This window comes from Aptenodytes patagonicus, chromosome 5 (assembly GCF_965638725.1).
Source record: "Aptenodytes patagonicus chromosome 5, bAptPat1.pri.cur, whole genome shotgun sequence".
Classification (NCBI taxonomy): domain Eukaryota; kingdom Metazoa; phylum Chordata; class Aves; order Sphenisciformes; family Spheniscidae; genus Aptenodytes; species Aptenodytes patagonicus.
The window spans coordinates 7,155,221-7,174,275 of record NC_134953.1 but is presented as its reverse complement, the minus strand read 5'-3'; the positions used below and the strand labels follow the sequence as shown (position 1 = coordinate 7,174,275).

General features: G+C 40.3%; 1 protein-coding gene across 4 annotated transcripts in view; it reads left to right on the top strand.

Annotated features, from left to right (window-relative positions):
• Positions 1-16,663, top strand: part of LRMDA (leucine rich melanocyte differentiation associated) — a 689,589-nt gene extending 672,926 nt beyond the window's left edge. For all 4 annotated transcript variants that reach the window (XM_076338447.1, XM_076338450.1, XM_076338448.1 and 1 more), the window contains one exon: positions 14,492-16,663. In XM_076338447.1, the coding sequence (XP_076194562.1) occupies positions 14,492-14,571 (80 nt within the window). In that variant the 3' untranslated portion in view covers positions 14,572-16,663. The remainder of the gene's footprint in view (positions 1-14,491) is intronic.
• Positions 16,664-19,055: the final 2,392 nt, after the last annotated feature.

Genomic DNA, 19,055 nt, shown 5'->3' with positions numbered 1-19,055 from the left:
TTTTTCTTTACCATGTTCATTTTGAATTCCTCAGGAATACGCATGTGATGTTAAAGGGTGAAAGCAGTTTGAGAATTATGCCGGTTGCAGCCTTCTTGAACTGGGACCCACGGCCCTGACAGCTATTAAAAAATGAAGTAACTTTTGGTTCTGATTTTGTATAATGAGCGTATGACAAAAAAGGGGTTTACTTCTACATTATCCTGCAGGTGTAACTCTGCTGTCTGTCAGTATATCCTGTATTTTATTTTGATGAAGACAGAACATTAGGGAGGGGGAAAAAAAAAATCTCTTCATCAAAAAGCTTAACAGGAAAGAAAAAAAGTCTCAAGACAATGTCATGTATTGCTGGTTATTTGTGATGGTTAAAAGAATTATCTGAAAACAAAGAAGTCTTTCACAATGAATCTAAAACACAAAAGCTTTAATAACATTTACATCTGTGTATCATCCATGTCTCCAAATGCAAGTCATGAATAACACATAAACTAGAGTATATAGGGAACAGAAGTGCTAGCACATCATTTAAAATCCAACACACCCCATCGTCAGTGGAATCAAATACACAGCAGGAATGGTTCCAGTTGATAGACACACAATGAAGTCATTGAAAATGAAAACATATTAATTATGTTCCTAAAGGTTAAGATAGTAATGGCTGAATTCTCTAATCCTGGAATAATAGTAATGCCCCACATCCATGCAGGAAAAGTGTGTAACGTTTCAAAAATTGTGGAAATTTTAGTTCTGAATTCACTTATTTGTGTCTCACCCATGACTGACTCCGCAGCATGGGGGGTAGCGGGGAGAAGAGCAGGAAGTGCAAGACAAAGACAAAACCAGGGAGAATTATATTAAAAAAAAAAAAAAAAAAATGTTCTTGGTCCAAACAAGCCACTTGCACTACATGAGCTAATTGTAAGAATAGACCATTTCTAAACTGCAGCTGTTATGTACTTAAGCAAACCCTGCTGGGAGAACTGCTTTGTAGAACACCTCTGCTAACACAGACACGCAGAGAGCCCTTTAACAGAGGAATTCAAAGTGCGGTGTTTAAGGGAAACCTCTTCCGCTTCCAAATTTTCCCGAGCTTATTACAGGATGTGATCCTAGCTTGTCACTCTGACATAGGTTTTCCTTAAAGGTTTTCTATTTTCATTACCTTTTTGCCTATGTTAAAACAATGGAGGCTGAAGGCTGTGTGTGTGTGTGTGTGTGTGTGTGTGTGTGTGTTGGCAAATCAGTAAGGGGGGCTGAGGGGGAATGCTCAGGTTGTGTGATAGAAAATGATAGGTGTCAAAAAAACCCACGAAACACCTAGCTTGGTCGTGGTCATTTTCTTTGTATAACAACATTTTTTTGTTTGTCCCTGGGGACTAGTATGATCACTCATAGTTAATTTTAGATGTGTTCTTTCTCTACTCTTTTCTTCTCCCTCCCCCAAATCCTCATCCATGCATCTCTGACGCAAGACTATTGCACCTGGGTTCCTAACTATATTAACTCCATTGTGTTGGTGTGCTGAGTGCCCCTGATCCTTAACGTCTTTGTGCTAAAACCCAAATCCTCCCAACAGCAAGGGGTTAATTGCCTGCTTTGAATGCACTTTAAAACTCTCAGCTCTTGGGAATGATGTTTCTATGAGGGTTGAATGTAATTACAAAATAATATAGGCACTCTGTCTTATTTTCAGTGAGTGATATTTAAGTCCTTGCTGTTGTTGCTGCATGTGTTTATATGGGGGCTCTTCCTTCAGTGTACTTGATGCAAGGTATTTGCAAATTTGAGCCTTTGGGCTTTAAATGTTGTGGTGCTTCTTCTGTTCCTTATTCACTACAGATTATGTATAATTGATGACCTGCATTTACAGACATGGGTGGTATACAGATGTAAATGTTATTATAGCTTTTATATTTTATGTTCTCTCTGAAAGATCATTTTGTCTTTGAATAATACTCCTGTTCAGATTTTGGGGGGTTTATCTCTAAAAGAGAATATGAAATGGATATTGCACATCGTATATTTCTTAAAAGTAATTTGGAATTTTAGGGTATGGGATTGGTGGTGACTGATACACTGCCTCGATGAGATATATCCCTTTGAAAATAACAGCGCCAGTACATGCCTGCATCTGTCTAACCTCATAATTCACTTTCACATTGGGTTATGGATGTCTGCATTCAGTGAGTCTATCTTCCCTTTAGGTATTATTTCAGCCCTTTGAGATAATAAGGAAAGTTTAATTGCGTTGTTAATTGATTTTTTGCACAACATTATTACCTTGATTGATTGCAGAGTTGATGAAAATGTTAGACACAGGCAGTGTAAAGTATCAGCCCAGTAAGGAGTGGGAGCCTTGTGGAGAATAGATAACCTTGATGTTAAGAGCTATATCCTTCAGATATGTCTTCCCTTGACATATTGATGGCCCTTGAAAAGGGAAAAGCTGATTGTATGCAGAATGTAATCATTAAACCCACTTCAGCTGGCTGTTGATTAATTTGTTTTTTCCTGAAGGATCTAGTTAAAGAGAAGGCCTCGCTAGTATCAACAGCAGCCATTTTCCAAGCTTCAGATTATTCTTAACCCTCTCCTAGAAGAAAGAAAAATGATACTGTCTTGGTTTAGACAGGCAAATTGTCTGAAAACATTCAGTCCAACTGCAATTTGGGGATTATAACACTCACTTTACCCCGTTAACTACTGCTTCCTCTATGACCTCTCCTCCCCCTGCCTTCAGTATTCAGCTTCGCCACAGCCACAGCTAGCAGAAAGTCACGTTTGATGTTTTCTGAGTAAGGCCGGTGTCTGTTCTCAGCAGAGATGCCAACAGGGATGTCAAGCTTGTTTTGCCCAAAGACTGAAATACTTCAGTAGCATATAGCTGCTTCCCAGCAGCCTCTCTGAAAGGACCAGAGGGTTCACTGCACACACGTAAGTGGTTAAGCTTTCCTTATCCCTGAAAAGATCTTTCTTGTATAATTTTTTGTTATTGCTTTTGAGATCTGTGAGGTCTTCAGTAGGGCAGTTGTGCTGTGCATTGCTTCTGTCAGAGAGCACAAAGGATGCTGTGGAAGTCAGTATGCCCGGTACTTACTCCTCCAGGACAGAGGCTGTTCAGTGCTGCCCCAGGCTTAACAGCAGCAGCCATGTACCCTGCTGTTGGATACGTTTAACCAGTGACTGTATGCGCCTAGCTTTCCCACTGTGAATTCATGTGATGGTCTAACCCTGGACTACCTGCTACCTTCAGAGCACTCTCTGTTTTATTGGCACCCATTCTGAGCGCAAAGGTGAAGAGTATTACCTGTAAGAGCCGTTGCCTAAATGGCCTTCCTGGGGCAGATGGGGCTTCGGTGGCCAAAAAACGTTCTCTGGATTGAGGGACAGCTTCTGCCTTAAGCATTTCTTCCATTTGTATCAGCAAATGACCCAAGACATCTAAAATATTTATGCAGCTTTAACCAAGCAAATGAACGTCTCGGAAACAGAATGCTGTGGAGGTTTTATCCTTCCGTTAACCATTTAAAGGATGTTTGGTAAAGCAGTAGGTAGCAGGTTTTCGCTTCCTGTTTAGCTTGGTAGTCTCAAAGACAGTCGCTGTTGATTTGTGCTTGTGAGTGATACAGTGATCAGTGTTGCTTGATTGTTTGGCCAGATGTGTTTTATTAGGTCCAATGTGCACATTTGCCAGTTGGCTCCTTTTTAATATGGGGACATGTTAACTTACAACATAGTCAAGTCTGACAAATTTGAACCAGCCAAATAAGTGAGTAATATTTCAAGCTGTCAAAGCGGGTGAATACTGATTAACTGACACACTCCGAAAGCTCTCACCAATATCCGTGCTCCAGTGGAAAACGTTTACTAAGCATAATACTTGTTAGAAAGTCTTCGGTGCTTTGACTAAACTTTAATGACTCTGACCCTAATGGAGAGGTTCTGATGTGCCTCTCTCGAGCCATTTCTTAGCCCCCTATCTTTTATCTTTAGCAAAAGCTTCCATGGAGGCTAAAAGCGCACTTGTAAACTATGTTCTGCTGTCCACTGTGAATTAACCTTCAGCCTCCCTCTCATTAGCATGTTTTTAAAAGGAGGCTGAGAAGGGGGGAAAAGAGTTGAGGATAGGAAACAATGACAATGTTTTGGCATACAGTACTGGAGGCAGTCGGGGTTTGGGAACTAGACTATGGCCATAAGTATTTAGCAATAGCAGATGGTGTTATGTGCGATATAGCATAGAACAAAATTCTGCGAAGAGACAAGCCCAGACTTAGTCCAGAGAACTAGATATTTGCGGAACACTTTGGATGTTTGGATCCAGATGCTTTTCTGATTTCATTTGGTGGTATATAGCAACCACTATAGAAGAGAGAAAGGAGCTCACCAGTTGTGTGGGGTCCGGATGTGTCTTGCAAAGTGCCAAATGCCTTCAGCTTCCACTGGAAATCAAGGGAATCCAGGGCCTTGTAGTATCAGCTTCTTAAAAACCCTTGGTTTTGTATTGGGAAGAATCATAGCAATCCTATCATTAGCAATTAGTTAAATGTTTCCTTTGTTTCTGAGGAAGGGCTTATGGAAAGGAACAAGTAATGGCATGCAAAGAAGGTTCCCTTAACTGTATCATAATGTGACAGCAGCACTATTTCATTATGCTCTTTAATTTTATTTGAGAGACTTTCTTTCCCAGCTTTAAAAATAAAAAGCAACTTGTCTTTATTTCAGATGACTCTCTTGAGAAATTTCAAACCAATTGAGCCAGACTGAATTTTGTATGGCTTTTTTTTTTCCTAATGTGAACTCCTCCAGCAGGAACACATTTGAGATCCAAAAGCAAATTTTACTCACGAGATGAGCCAAATTTATGTCTAAACTCTCCAGAAGGGCCCTGCTGCTCAAATTTTTTTCACATAAGAATTTGTAATTTTATTGGAATGCTCGCAGACTTTCCGAACAATTATTCCAAAAGTTTGCTTTCTGCCCCATAAATCATGGTACATTTGTTTAATTCTATCACAGTTACTAAAAGAGCTTACTTCCCTCTTTTTTCCCCCCTCGCATTTTACTGCTAATGCAATCTGTGCATGGTTAAAGTTTGTGAAGTACAATATAATTATACTCACTTTCTGTTTTCTTAATGACCCTGTCATTCTTTATGGTTTAACTCCGTCGCTGATTAACGTAACTAGTATTAGTAGAATGTAGCCCAAAGTATAGGGAAGCCTACAGAAATGCCATTTTTGCATATGTTAGCCAAATTAACTGAAAATCTTCTCAGTTAATATGGTGAGCGTACACTGAACAGCTGAACTTTAATATACGGTAGGGATGGGATTTTTACAACCTCCTTTTCCTCCACCATTCTGAACATATTAAAAGTATCTCTTACGTCACTTCAGTGATCATACTGTTGCATTACCAAAAGTAATAGAAAGATCGGTCCAAGCAGCGCTAGAATTTATATTGTGAATGTGAGAGAAGAGCAAGTGCCGCCCCAGCTGCAGTGGAAGCCGGCGGTGTAGGCAGACGGTCACCTCCCCCCCCCCCCGTACAACATTTTGAGCCTTTTGTTCAGACCACTACCCAGTGACATCCTTTTGTAGCCATCTGTATACACAAACTGATGCTCACTGAGATTAGTCCACCAGAAGTCAGGCTCCTGGGCGAAAGGCTGAAAGCAGAGGTTGTATAAATAGAGGCTTTGATCGCGACAGAACAAGAAATTGGCTGCAAAACTAACAAACAGTATTGCTTTAATTGTCGTAGCGGAATATTTAGTTTGCTGGTGTGGTCCGTTTTTTAGACAAATGCATGCTGCCCTCTAGTGCTGATGTTCTCGGCTTGAAGCTGCCTGATGGGAGGGAGGGAAGCCGGGGAGATGGGTCTGTTTTGGCGGGGAGTGGCTTTTCGCCTGGTTTCTAAAATCGCTTGTCCAGTTTGGGGTATTTGGTCATTAATAGAAAGCAATTAAGCTCTCGTGACATTGGTTTAGAGATGAAGGCTCTTTAACAGAGGTAACCTGACTTGCACCGGGTATTTACAGTAATTTGTTCTGCTTTTACTCTACCACTTTTATTTAGACCATATATGAGAGAATGAGATATATGAAGAAGCGTTTAAAAGACTAAAAGAACTGTGAACCCATACTTCCTTTCCTCCACCTCCTTCAAGGGTGTTCAATATATCCAAATTTAAGCATCAGTTCACCCGTAATACCTGGCACGCTGATGCTTTCTGTGCACTTGGGTTTCTTTGACTGCAGTACCTAGCTGACTATACAATTTATGTTTCTGAGTATTTAAAAAAAAATTGCTTTAAAATTTCAACATATTCAACAAGAAATATTTCATCGTAGAGTCGGCATTAATTCCATCCATGACATTATCTGAGACTGCAAAAATGGTAAAGATGCACTGAAGAGACAAAAGCATTTGGTTTTTTTGTTTGGTGCTTTTTGCTTCATTTTCGCTAGAGAGAGACATCCCCCCCCAACATATTTCTCTGATGATGGTTACAATAAGCATGGAAAGATTCCAAAGAAATCCCAAGTGTGGGACCTTAAATTGTAACAATGATACCCAGAGGAGTACGGAACTGGTTAATGATTTAAAGTATTATGCCCTAAATGCTCCTATTTTAGCCAACAGTAGAGAATCTGTAGACAGCACATGCCCAGATCAAAGCTGATCATGTCAATGTCATTCAAGGAGGGAGAGATACCCTCCTTTCCCCCTTCTCTCCCCCCTACCCTTTTTTTAAACAAAGTATGACATCTGAGGAACAGTGTGTTGATTGTTCCACTGCCAGGATACGCATAATGGAAACATTAGCTCCAAGATAACTTTTAATCTGTCAGCCTAATGGCTCCTTAATGTGTAGAGGGCTTTAAATGTATGTCAGCCAGGGCTGTATAAAGTAATATAGTTTGTGGCCTGAATGGATCTAGATGACTCCGCACCATGACACAATATGGTTTATTATTAAGTATCAGCTCATCAGCTTATTCCCACGGACTTGGACAAGCTTCTCAATTTTCCAGTAACAGATTATGTGAGAAAAAGCTTGCAGTGCATTTTTTTCTTTCCTCTTTTTTCTTTTTCTTTTGCTTTTTCTTTTCTTCCTCCCTCCCTTCCCCCCCCCCCTCCAAATTACAAGTTTCATCTCCAGCTGCACTGGGAGCCCTGAAGTGTATTTACAGCAGGCTGCACTTTATCACACATCAGCTTGACTGCTAGTTTACACTGAACATTTATGCAGCTCCCTTGGCCTGGGATGCAAACTTCACATCTTTGTATTCCTGTCACCTTCATTGCAAATTTTTCCAACATCCTCTCCCTGTTGACTGCTTTCCTTCCCCTCCCCTACTCTCACTTCCCCACATACTCCCCCTTCCCCCCCCCCCCTTCCTACAAACAGGCCAGTGAGACTTGACATGTCACAGTACTTGTCTGTGCAGGATACTTGCAATAATTCAGTGTCTTAGTTTGCCTGCTCTGATTCCTCTCAGCTCTAGCTTAGGTGTACAACTCCAACACCATTGCTGTAGACTGGATACAGATTTAATTTTGTGCCTTTCGGTAATTTCTTTCAGTCTGAAAGACCACTTTGTGCCCCATGCTGTAGGGTGTCCAGAGGAAAATATTATCACTTTTTGGCATCCCTGTGCAGGGAGCGGAGCAAGGGGGTAACTCATCTCCCCTGAACGTGAAGGTTACCTTCCTTTAGTGTTGTTACCCACAGAGGGAGGTGAGAATCAGGATCAGCAGTTTGCTACTGAAGGAATGTCCTCCTCCTCCTCCAGGAAACCTGCAATGGATCACATTCCCTAATCCATGGGGACCTCTCTGGGAGTATTTGGGGACCACTCTGTGAGTATTGTGGCCACGGTGTGGGAATTCTGCTTTAGCCACAGTGAGCTCTGTCCTCAGCCTTCTCAAGTGCAACCGCATCCCTTTATGCACAGATAGCTTTGGAGGAATTACGCATTATTTTTGCTTACAGTTAGTGTTTCTATCCTCTTAAAAATAAATTAATTAGTTATAAGGGAAGTTAATATTTGTGCATTTGTTATTTGAACACTTGGAAGTATTTTATGATACTATCTTAGGGAATTTTTGTTTGGTTTTGGTCTAGCGCTATGATATTTCAGGTCTTTATAAGATAACCCTTCCACAGCATTCAGCTGTAGCACAACCAAAGGCATTCACGTCCTTATCTGTTGTATGCTCCTCTTTCTGTTGCTCCCTCTGCTCTGATTTAAGGAGTCTGGATCCTGCGTCTTGACTCCAGCCTGTAATCTGGTATTCTGGAAACTGCAGTTGCAACAAACAGATTTAATTGTGGTAGTCGGAGATCCCGTCACATTAGCAAGGACAGCTGCAACTCTTCTGTTCTTTTCCTGTGTCACATTGCAGTTTTTGAGCTCGAGCTTCTCCATACTGACAGTGGCTGGTTTGCTGGGGCAGGGTGAAAGTCTGAGTGGACCTCTCTGAGTTACATACTTGGCTGCTTTTGGGAGGACGTAGTGACCCAGGTGATCCTTTACACCTTTTCTTATCTCCCAAGTGATCTCAGATTCCTGTCTCGGAGAATTCATAGGCTGGATCGTATTCAATAGAAACAATTGTTCTGTTCCACCAAAAGTCAACATGAAGTACAAAAAGTCTATCTATAATTCCCTCCCTTCTTGTCCTGTAAGTTTATAGTCATAAATTTTTGATTAAATTTGGTCCATTTTAAGAATGTGGACCAACAACATAACTCAACAAGCATTCTTTTCCGCTTCTGGCTGTAACAGATCTCCAAAAGTAAAGGATTTCTTGTTTCTAATTGCTCAAACTATTGTTCTTGTTTATAAAAATATATTTCTACATAAACAACTATGAAGGCCCAACTATAAATAAATAAATGTCTGCAAATTAAAGCAGATGAATGAACCTTAGAAGACTGAGTGACTTGGACAAACACTCAACATTTTTGGAAGGGGGGGAAAAAAAATCCTTTTTTTTCTTTTTTTTTTTTTTTTTTTTTTTTTGCATTTGTGAAGTATCTCCCTGATGTTAGAGCCACAAGACTCAGTAGAACTAAAAGTGCACTACTCGGGTCCAGTTTATTGTATTTTTCCTATCACTGTTAGATATTTAGCATCTCTCCTCCCCTCCCCTCCCACCCCCTCCCAGGCCCCCACCCTGGCATGCTGTGAAGCTTTGTGTGGATCTGTGCTAATGTTTTTGTGGGTTTGGGTTTGGTTTTTTATTGTTGTTTTGTTTTTTTTTTTTAATGATTCATTGAGGATTACAAAGCAAATAATTCAAAGGAGTGCGTTTGGAAATATTTTGATATTTTTTACAGCATTCAGTTGTTTTAATGTTCTTAATGATGAATATAAAATAGATAGCTCAGGTACAATTAGATAGAGTGATTTTTTTTTTTTAACTAAACCGACTGTGAGAGTATATATAAATTAATTCTCCTGATTCAGCAGAAAAAAAACCCTATGTGCTATTGAAGGTGAGAGGATTAGGCTCCTAATTTCTTGAAAATCTCTAGTACTTCATTTCTCATAGAAAGTCAAAGTGGAATTGAAAATAAGAAGTTGTCAACTAGACAACTAGGTGAAGTTGTTAGAATTTCCATGAAGATAAGTATAAAATGAAAATTTACTCAACTCCTGTACAAAAGGATTTTTAGTTTCAAACCAGCTTTACTTATCCATTAGATGAAAAGGTTTTTAAGAGTTTTAAATTAATTCAACTGATGGAGGTGTTTTGCCTAAATCAGTAGCATTGTAGACTTGAAACTGTTTGTAGATAGGTATTTATTCTCCTCTAAATGTTGTGGGTAGGGAATTATTTTCCTTTAAAGGAAGTTTATATTAATATTTAAGGGAATTTTGTAACTTCTGTTCATTAATTGTGGAAAATGCCCAAGTGCCTATGAAAAAAATGATAATGGTATTGATATTTCATCCTGAAGGGTCTCAAAACAATTTACAGATTGGTAGTATAACCACACTGAAATGCACCCAGCTTCTTGGTGGAACATGGCAGCTGTTTAATAGCCCATAGCAAAACTATACAACAGCAGGTTGTGGAAAAAAGAGATGAATATGGATCAAATACAAATTGGCAGTGGAGGATTTAAGTACTGTAACTCAAATTAAAGTTAGGCGAAGTGGAATTCCGCTAGAATATTGAGTCTGTGTGTGGAGTGCTACGCTTTATCTGACCGCCGCTCCTAGTATGAGGACCTGCGGTCAGCCCATGTGAAAGACAGGCAGAGGACTGTATGCTGAAATGTAATCCCTGATGTGTACTGTAGACCAGTGTGTTTGACAAACAAATTTAATTGTGAATACTTTGCTGTTTGCACTTGCAGAGGGGCTTATTAAAAACATTTGATGTTAAAATGGGTGCCTGAGGGGGATCTTGGGCAGATGTGGCAATAGATGGGGGTGGCAAAAGTTTTGGCTTGATTACTTAGTTTTAGTAATTACTTTTTAAAGAAAACGGAATGCTACTGGAGAAGGCTGTGCTGCTAACAGCTGCACCAGCTGTGATGGCTGAGAGGTGGTTTTTTTATAGATGTAGAGCATTTATTATCTAGGAAAAAAAGCAAACCAAGAAAGGCAACAAGATGCTACCAGACAACAATTCCCTTAGGTCACTGTTGGCCTGAGCTGAATTTTGACCTGTGACTGGGGCTATATGATCTGTAGGTCTAGCACGTTCCATTGTGACTTCTTTTTACCATTTTCCATATAATCCATGAAGATCTGCAAACATTTTTTCCTCTAGGAAAGCGTATGGAGGTCCAACTGCACCATAGCTCTCTGCAACACGTGCCAAATTTAAAAGGAGCAAACATGACTTGAACAATTTTTCATGCGCTTTAGCATGTATGTATGTATTTATTTATTTAATTGGATAATTGGGTTTTCCCTCAGCTAAGGAAAAGCTGGTGTTGCTGACATTACAATGTGTTTGTGAAGAAAGACTGATACGACAACGCATGCAAGCAACTGTAAGGCCATTACTTACCCGGCATAATTAGAACATCCATTCCGAAGGGGGAAAACATTTAAAAGATAAAGAGTGAATTTAAAAATTATTCTTCCCAATGCATTTTTTTCATAATTATAGTTTTAACAGCTTGTGGTGATGGTAGAAGCAGCTACTTAAGAAAAATTAGAAGCCTCATTCGGGGCAGATGATCCCTCAAGAGACCTTGTGTTGTCATTTCTTAAGAACCGCGAGCAGAAACCTCATTCAGGATGCTGTGTGTTGTTTTGATGTATAGGGGGTATACTTAGCTTATTATGGCCAATGCTGGATATTTTAATTAAAAAACACCACAACAGCCACAGATGTATTGCTTCCCCTTTATTCCTCCCCTTGTCTGTGTGCAAAAACACAAGCGTACTCCTGCGCCTGAGCTGCAAGGAATGAATGCTACAGCAGATAGGCAGGAGGGAAGCAGTAGGTTTCCTAAATTCATGTGTGACATATCTTAGCATCGAAATTCTCATTGTGGCACCCAAGCCTTTTGTGGTACTCCGAGTTTTCTGCGGTTTGCCAAAGGGAGGTGGGAGATGGAGAGGGAAAACAAAACAGAAAAAAACCCCAGTCACCCCATTTAATTTATGAGCAAGATTATTGTTTTACAAATAACCTTCATGATAAATAAAGTCTCATGGCAAGATTTTCAACCGTGCTTTTATCAAGACTCTCTGAGCGGTGTGTGTAATATGCCTGGCAATCGAATCACAGCTGTGTGCCTGGGTAGGGAATCTCTGCGGAGACAACACTTCCTTAATTTAAACAATTGTAGGCTGCAGGAGTTCAAAAATTTCAGCTGACTTTAACTGTCACTAGCCCAAGCACCTTTATCCCCAGGCGAGCAGCAGCAGCTGGATTTCATTTCCTGCTGCCAGACTGTCCGACATCTTTGCTGAACATCCCGGGAACTGAGCGTCTTTACTTTAAGGATTTTATTCAAGGTGACAGCTCCTCACACTTTAGCGTTCAGATCACCTCAAGTAGCTGAGATATCAGTGAAAATGAGAGCACTTCTCCAGCAAACTCCAAATTTAGATTGACTGAGGTTATCCTTAGGCCTCTAGACCTAGCCTCCACGACAGCACAGGCCTGCCAGTAACTTTAAAACTACAGTGGAGTTTGTAATGATGTCTGGGGAGAAATATTCTGCCGGGGCAGTGGAGGATACTACAAGCGATAGGAAATGATGTCGGATTTAGTTAGGGCTGGAGACAGTGTTAGAATATACTTGGCATAATATGGCACCGGTATCTCTGTCAGCATCTCTGTTTTCTGTCACCGCACACAATCCCGGGCCTGTCTGTAGTCCTGACAGTGTCTTTTCAGATCAGGTTATTGCCAACTCGGAGACTGGCTCAGCGCAGCACCATACAGCCCCCTTTGTTTGAAGTCTGCCCTTTTGTCATTAATGCACTTGATGTCTATTTAAATCTGACGGTGAATGCAGTATCTGTTTTCCTGTCAAGAGATCATTGACAATATTAATACCTCATGTCCTTGCCTCATTTTCTAAGCGCTGACACCTAGCTACAGTCTCCAGCATTCATCAAACAGCACTCTCTCACCAGCATCTCTATAAACAGTCTTGCTTCCAGTCCTTAAGAAATGCGGCAGACCTCAAACAAGACTTTTATCAATGCCAGTGAAAAAGGAGTCTGAAGAATGCCATTAATAAACTGTTCGTATCCTTTACATTTAGAGCTCTAAATGGCCTTGTTACCAACCTAATGCCTGCTGCAGTTTGTCTTGGAATATCATCTGTTTAGGGGGAAAAAAACCCTTGCTTTTCATTAGACGCTTGTTTAGGAATGATAATATCATCCCTTGAATGTGGAAACTGCTCTGCTAGTGAAGTTACTGAAATTGAAATTATTGAAGAAAGCTCCGTGGAGGAGGGGAAAGGGATCAGGCACTGTACCATATAGTCCCCATTTGTGTTATCCTGAAGAGGAATGTGTTTTTCACAACAAATGACAGGCCTATCAATTTTTTTTTTTTTTCATAGGAATGTGTTACCATCCTGATGTCTTAGAAGGAACGAAGAGCATGGGTTAACATTAATCTTGCACAGCCCGTGCCTTCCAAGGCTTTAGTTGCTTATCTGACGCACATTATACTGGAAAAATAGATGCAGAATATAAAAGCTTGCATACTTAATTCGTACTGCAGGTGAGCACAGTATTTGCTACGTGAGTCCTGGAAAGCTAAAACGGCAATGAATTGAGGATCTGCTCCTCCGCCATCTCTACCCTTTATGTAAGGCGGTGTTTGTCTCCTTTGGGCTCGGTTATGTTTGCCCTTATGGGGGTGAGCTAGGTACTTCAGTGATTGCTGTGTTAAGACACTCCCAAGGTAGAGGAGACTCTTTCACCTTCCGTCCGTGCATGGGAGATGACTTTAGTTTGACTATATGTGCCTGGGGGCATAAAGAACAACTCTGCTAGTAAAATTTAGCATCTTTGAGGACGTTCACAGGTGGGACGTGACTGTGAACTTAGGCTTTCACATACCACTTAGTACCACCAGAGGGGATGCTTTTGAATAAGGTAGTGAGATCTGCAGGTATGTGTGTCTCACCCACAGCAGTTAAGGCTTCCTCAGGCATCTTGCCACCCGTGCCCGCTGCGAATCACGTGCCTTGTCTCCCAAAAGCAGTGTTCTGGCTAATTTTTGTAAGCATCCTCTGTATGTACCTCATCCTACATACCGATATGTAGCATAATTGATAATTGCATCTTGCTCATGGGATGTTGTTTGGAGGGCTACTTTGGAAATGTTTTTACTAAATGTTTATTCGTATGTTTGGGAAAAACACTGGAGTCTGGAGGGCTAACCGTGCGGAAATCTCAAGTTCTAGCCCATGTCTGTCGATGACTTCCCGCGTGGATTTCAGCCGGTCACTTCAGTTCTCTGCCACTGCAAAGCAGGGATGGCTTGAGGTGCTTGCAGGATGACTTTGTGTGAAGGTTTGAAAGGTTTTTCCTGGATCCGCATTAAACTGTAACTATTTGCTGCTTTTTTTCTTTTTGGTTTTAATCATCAGGAAACCCCTGTAAACATGTAGCGGGGAGATTACAGAGAGTACAAAATGTAACTTCAACCCAGACTTTCCGGTTTGCAAAAGCAGGAGAGAGGTACTGTGATTTAAAATACAGTGTATGATGTTTCAGGGTTATGTCATTCCATTTTTGAAGACACTTGTGGATGTATGTTTAACTGGATAGGTCGTGCAGGTATTTGAACACGTGTTTTCCCAGTGGATTCAAAACTGCCGATTGAAATGGTAATACTGAATATTTCAAAGGCACAAACTTTCTTTTGCAGGACAAGAGAAAACTGTTCCCTTCCGTCCTTCGAATTTCCCTAGCTATGTGCTTTCTTTGCGTATTATGCCACTGTTGTCCTAATTGTAATTAATTTCCTTTTTATTGTAGGCATTTTGGGAAAATGCCGCTACATCTACTATGGAAAACATTCTGAGGGCAACAGATTCATCCGAGACGACCAGCTATAAAACACAGCGTTGTTTCGTGCCTCTTCCATCCCACCCCATAAGAAGCACAAATTGTGTCTAAATTTTCAGCATGTAACTAAAGTCCCCTAGTGCCTTCTGCTGACTTTGCCAACCCCGTCAAGATCATCCTTCTATCTTAGTCTGAGTAGTCACATAGAGATTGACATGATTGCCTTTAAGCAGGTCCCATCCACCAGTGTGACAGACAGCTGCAGCCGAGCACCCGACCTGACAGGAGGAGCACCGTGATGGATTGCCTGGTCCGGTTGCTGCTCGCGGAAGAGCAGGGGTCACACCTGGGGCTTCAGCGAGCATGCTCCATGGGTCGGCGCCTCAGCAAAAGCAGCACGTTTATCTCCAGCTTGCCTGTTGAGCGAAAGTGGCTGGCGATATCAAAGTGTTTATAAAAGAGAGAGGCTATAGTTTCAGATGAAAAAGCCCTTATCTGTTCCTATTTTTTTTCCCTGTGAATTAAGCGCTTGTGTTTCTATCATCTCATACGTGCTTACACAAATCCTTTCACAGTGTTTTCTTTGGTTTGGTGTGTGTGTGTCCCCCCCCAAATGAGTCTAGATGGATTATTTTTTCTTTCAACAGGGGAAAAAAAGATATATCCTGCAAATATTTCGCCCATGCAAAGTACTACCAATTTGTATAGTTGTTTATATGCAAAGGAAAAGGACTTAAGCAATTTTGCAGACAAGCAAAATTTTCTAATTCTTAAATTACATCTCAGCATTTACTAACTGACCTTCAGAAAAGTGATCATTTTTTAATGCTGTAGAATAGTGGCACAGCTTAACTGTATATACTTGGAAGAAGCCCTCAGTTGTGATTTGACAGTGTGTATTATTCCTGGTTTATTGCACAAGATATTTTTAACTCGTACAGAGATGACATTAAGAATTAAATGCTTAAATTTGGAAAGAAGAAAGTGCTTAAAAAGAGTGATATAAAGTAAAATTGCCACCAGATGGGTATGATTATTCAGAGGGGGGAAAAAAGTCAATAAAAGTAACTGGTGGAATTAACATAATTAACAGCTTTACTAATATGTTCTAGAGAAGAATTCTGATTAATCTCTTTTGATGTCTGTGTAAGAAAGGCTATTGTCAAGTTTTCGGTGGAAAAGCAGACATATTTCCCGCTTTTCTGATAAACAGGTTGGACATATTTAGAATCGTGAACTTGTTAGCGTGCAAAAAAGATCCCAATACCTCATGCACATATTCTGTTAAGTGCTACTAGATACAGTGGGATTGGCCAAGGAAATTCTGACTTCTGGGCTGTTCCAAACCCATGCACAGCGGTCCCAGTTGAGAGTCATCACTGTCCGGCTGTTCTTGGCCTGTTTGAAATTACTTGGTGTTCTTTATTCACTTCCCTGGTTGAAAAAATGTCAGTTTTTAGAAGTTGCCTACCTTTGGGGGGCTATTATCAGCTAGTGTTGCAGGTGGAAGCGAACTGGATATTGAAGCCAATCGTGAAATCAGGTTTGACCGACGAAAAAGAATGAGACTGGCAGCTTGCTGCTGCTGAACGTTTTAGGCCTTACTGAGTAAATGGAAGCCTTCACTTGCTCTGAAAGTCTGTAATAAATCTTTAACAGATACTTAAAATTAGTGATGAGCGTAAAACGATCCAGTTCACACCACCTGTCGTTCAAATTGAGCTCTGAGCTTTCTGCCATACAAACTGGTGTCTGGAAAGCGCGTTTTGGCCACTTGGAACTCCTCTGCTAATGTCATACGTGGCTACAAATGAAATGCTAATTCACATTAGAAGTCCTAGGAGATATTAGATAAAGGAAAACTACATGCCTCTTCTTTTAATCAAAAATATCATTAGAACTATTTAGGGCACTTGTCGTCTCTCGTGGTTACCAAAATAACAGCAATCCTAGTTTGTTCATACCATATTGTCTGTTTGAAGCCTCCGCGCATTTTGGCCATGGCATGTTACAAGCAGCAGGGTTCTGAATAGGGGTGTTTGGAATAACCTAATGTCACTTTCAGTCTGGTTGCATATATGTTCTTGTCTTTATAAAAGGCTTTAACCCTGCCTCAAACAATAAACAGCATTTGCAAACTGACCGCATGATTTTTCCATCTTTATTTTGTTTGTTTACTTTTCCTAATGTCAAAACCATTTGCATCATTTTCAGGAGTGTTTTCTTCCCAGGAAAGCTTTGGAGGCAAAAATATTTTTGGAATGAGATGTGATCGAAGTCTCTTCCATTTTGTTTTTTGTTTTCACTTGGGGGATTATATACCTATAGTTAAATACAGTAAAGCCCTAATTCAAATCTGCTCAAAGGGAATTCACACTAAGCGTCACTGATTCTGGAAAATCGAAAGGATAATCTATTAATAATAATTTTCTTTTACTAACATGTATTAGGATATTATTTAAAAACAAGCATGGACGTTTATTACTGTTCATGCTAACATAATTCTTTTTTACTATGCGGAGCGTTTTATTTTCAGATGTCTTCTGCTGAAGTTCTGTTTTAAGAGATAGCACACTTTTCAAACCCGGGGCTGCTATCTACCCTTCGTTCTTTCCTCAGTGGGAACTGCGCCTGAATTTCTCAACTGAGCTGAGTATCATTTAGGATGAAATTTGCAGTAGAGTAATCTGAGAAGAGATTCCACTCTCTCTCCTTTACTCCCCCTTCTCCACACATGGCTCATCTTTCCTTCTCGAGATTAACCAGGCTATCAAAAATAAAATATTTGCCTACAAAGCTGTAAGGATTTTAAAATGTGTATCTTTCCAAGGAACCACTGCATTCTTAGTTCTTTGTGTTGTCACAAGAAAAATTTTGGCCAGCCGTGTTTCTTGATGGTTAACAAGGTTTGAGATCCGAGGTGTGCTTGAATAAGTAATCTTCAAATACTACAAATTAAAAAAAAAAAAAAAAAATCCAAACTTGAGTATTATGTTTCGTCTTGTGATGACCGGTACTTTGGCTTTTGGCAGACATCGCGTCTTCACAAATGAAGACTAGGAGGCGAATGGTTTTACTAGGAGCTGCTTATAGTAGCTGTGCTGAGTGCATTGCTAACTTTATGCATTGAAAGTGTTAATTCCTAACCTTTTAATTAAAAATAAGGAAAAAATCCAAACGACAATATTGAAGTGAAATTTTAAAGATAAATGACCTTCAGTGAAAATCCTACTGTTACGGATACACAGACCTAACTTCAGAGCAAGCTGGCTCTAATTGCATGTGTTGCATGCATAAATGATTTATGGGATTGATGAAAGTATGCTACTACTGAAACCACTTTTTTCTCCTTTGTAGGGCTGAGTTTCACAATGCTTATTCTAATGTTTGCTTTACTCAAACCGTGAGTCCCTTTGACATCAATGTTGTTATCCATGAGAGTTAGGGTTACTCGTATTGGAAGGCTGGTACGCAGCTCCCTTTTTAGTATATTTGGTTCTTTGAGCGGAGCATTATGTGATTGCTGGATGTTCAATTCTCACATCTTCTTTGCAAATGAAAAATCACTGTATGTTGGTCTTATGTTGCTCCCATTTAAGTCAGAAGAAGGAAACAAACCTGTCTGTGCTTTTGAAAATTCTTTCTGTAAATTACAGGGTTCGCTTGCTGCCAGTGGATATATTAATATTTTTTATTCCTGCCAACAATATGAGTATGTTGGGAAACGTTTACCCCCAGCAGAACTTTGTTAGATGCAGCCTTTGTGGTGAGGTTCTGAATCAGCCCATTTTATACTGACTCAGACTGAGTCTTACCACATATTTCTTCTTTATGTGGTGTGATAGTTGGCACACGAGCCTCTGCTTGCCCAGTTTGGGAAAGTTTATTCTCTTTACTCTGTGTGCAATTGTCTGTCTTTCTGCTTTGTTAAATGGTTGGCATATGTGAAAGAAAGAGATGAAATTCAGCTTTCCAGAGGTGTAACCATATAGCCAATATTGAGGCTGTATGTTTGCACTTAGATTTCTACGTATCCACTTGCAGGTTCGGCCTGGGGAATCTAACAGTGAATCGGGCGATGTGGTCAGGGGTCTTGCATGGCTTGCTAGCTGTTGTCCTCTGTTCCTAAAGATCTCTAGCTGTGTCCTTGTCTGCTTCAATTGTCGTGTCATTGCTCTGCAAGCAAGTGATGGCAAGAAATAGGCGAGTGCTCCCCTTTTGTGTTTAAAGAGACATTTCTGCTTCACTGCTTGTAGTACAACAATTGAAATGCATGGTTTCCTTTTTCAGTGTTTTTGTAGATACACCTGGTAACTGTTACGTCTCACTGACTAGCCTTTTTCTGCTGTTTAGTTAAAATCTGTTTCCTGCATTCCTTTCTGCTCTTAGTAATGGGAATAAAACAAAACAAACAAGATATGGTTGTGAGAAAACAACCGTCTCAAGATGCCACTGTGGGACCATGCCTATGCTAACAACTCCGTGTGACAGGTGAGCATTGTTACACACAAACATGTCTAAATGGCTTGAAGGA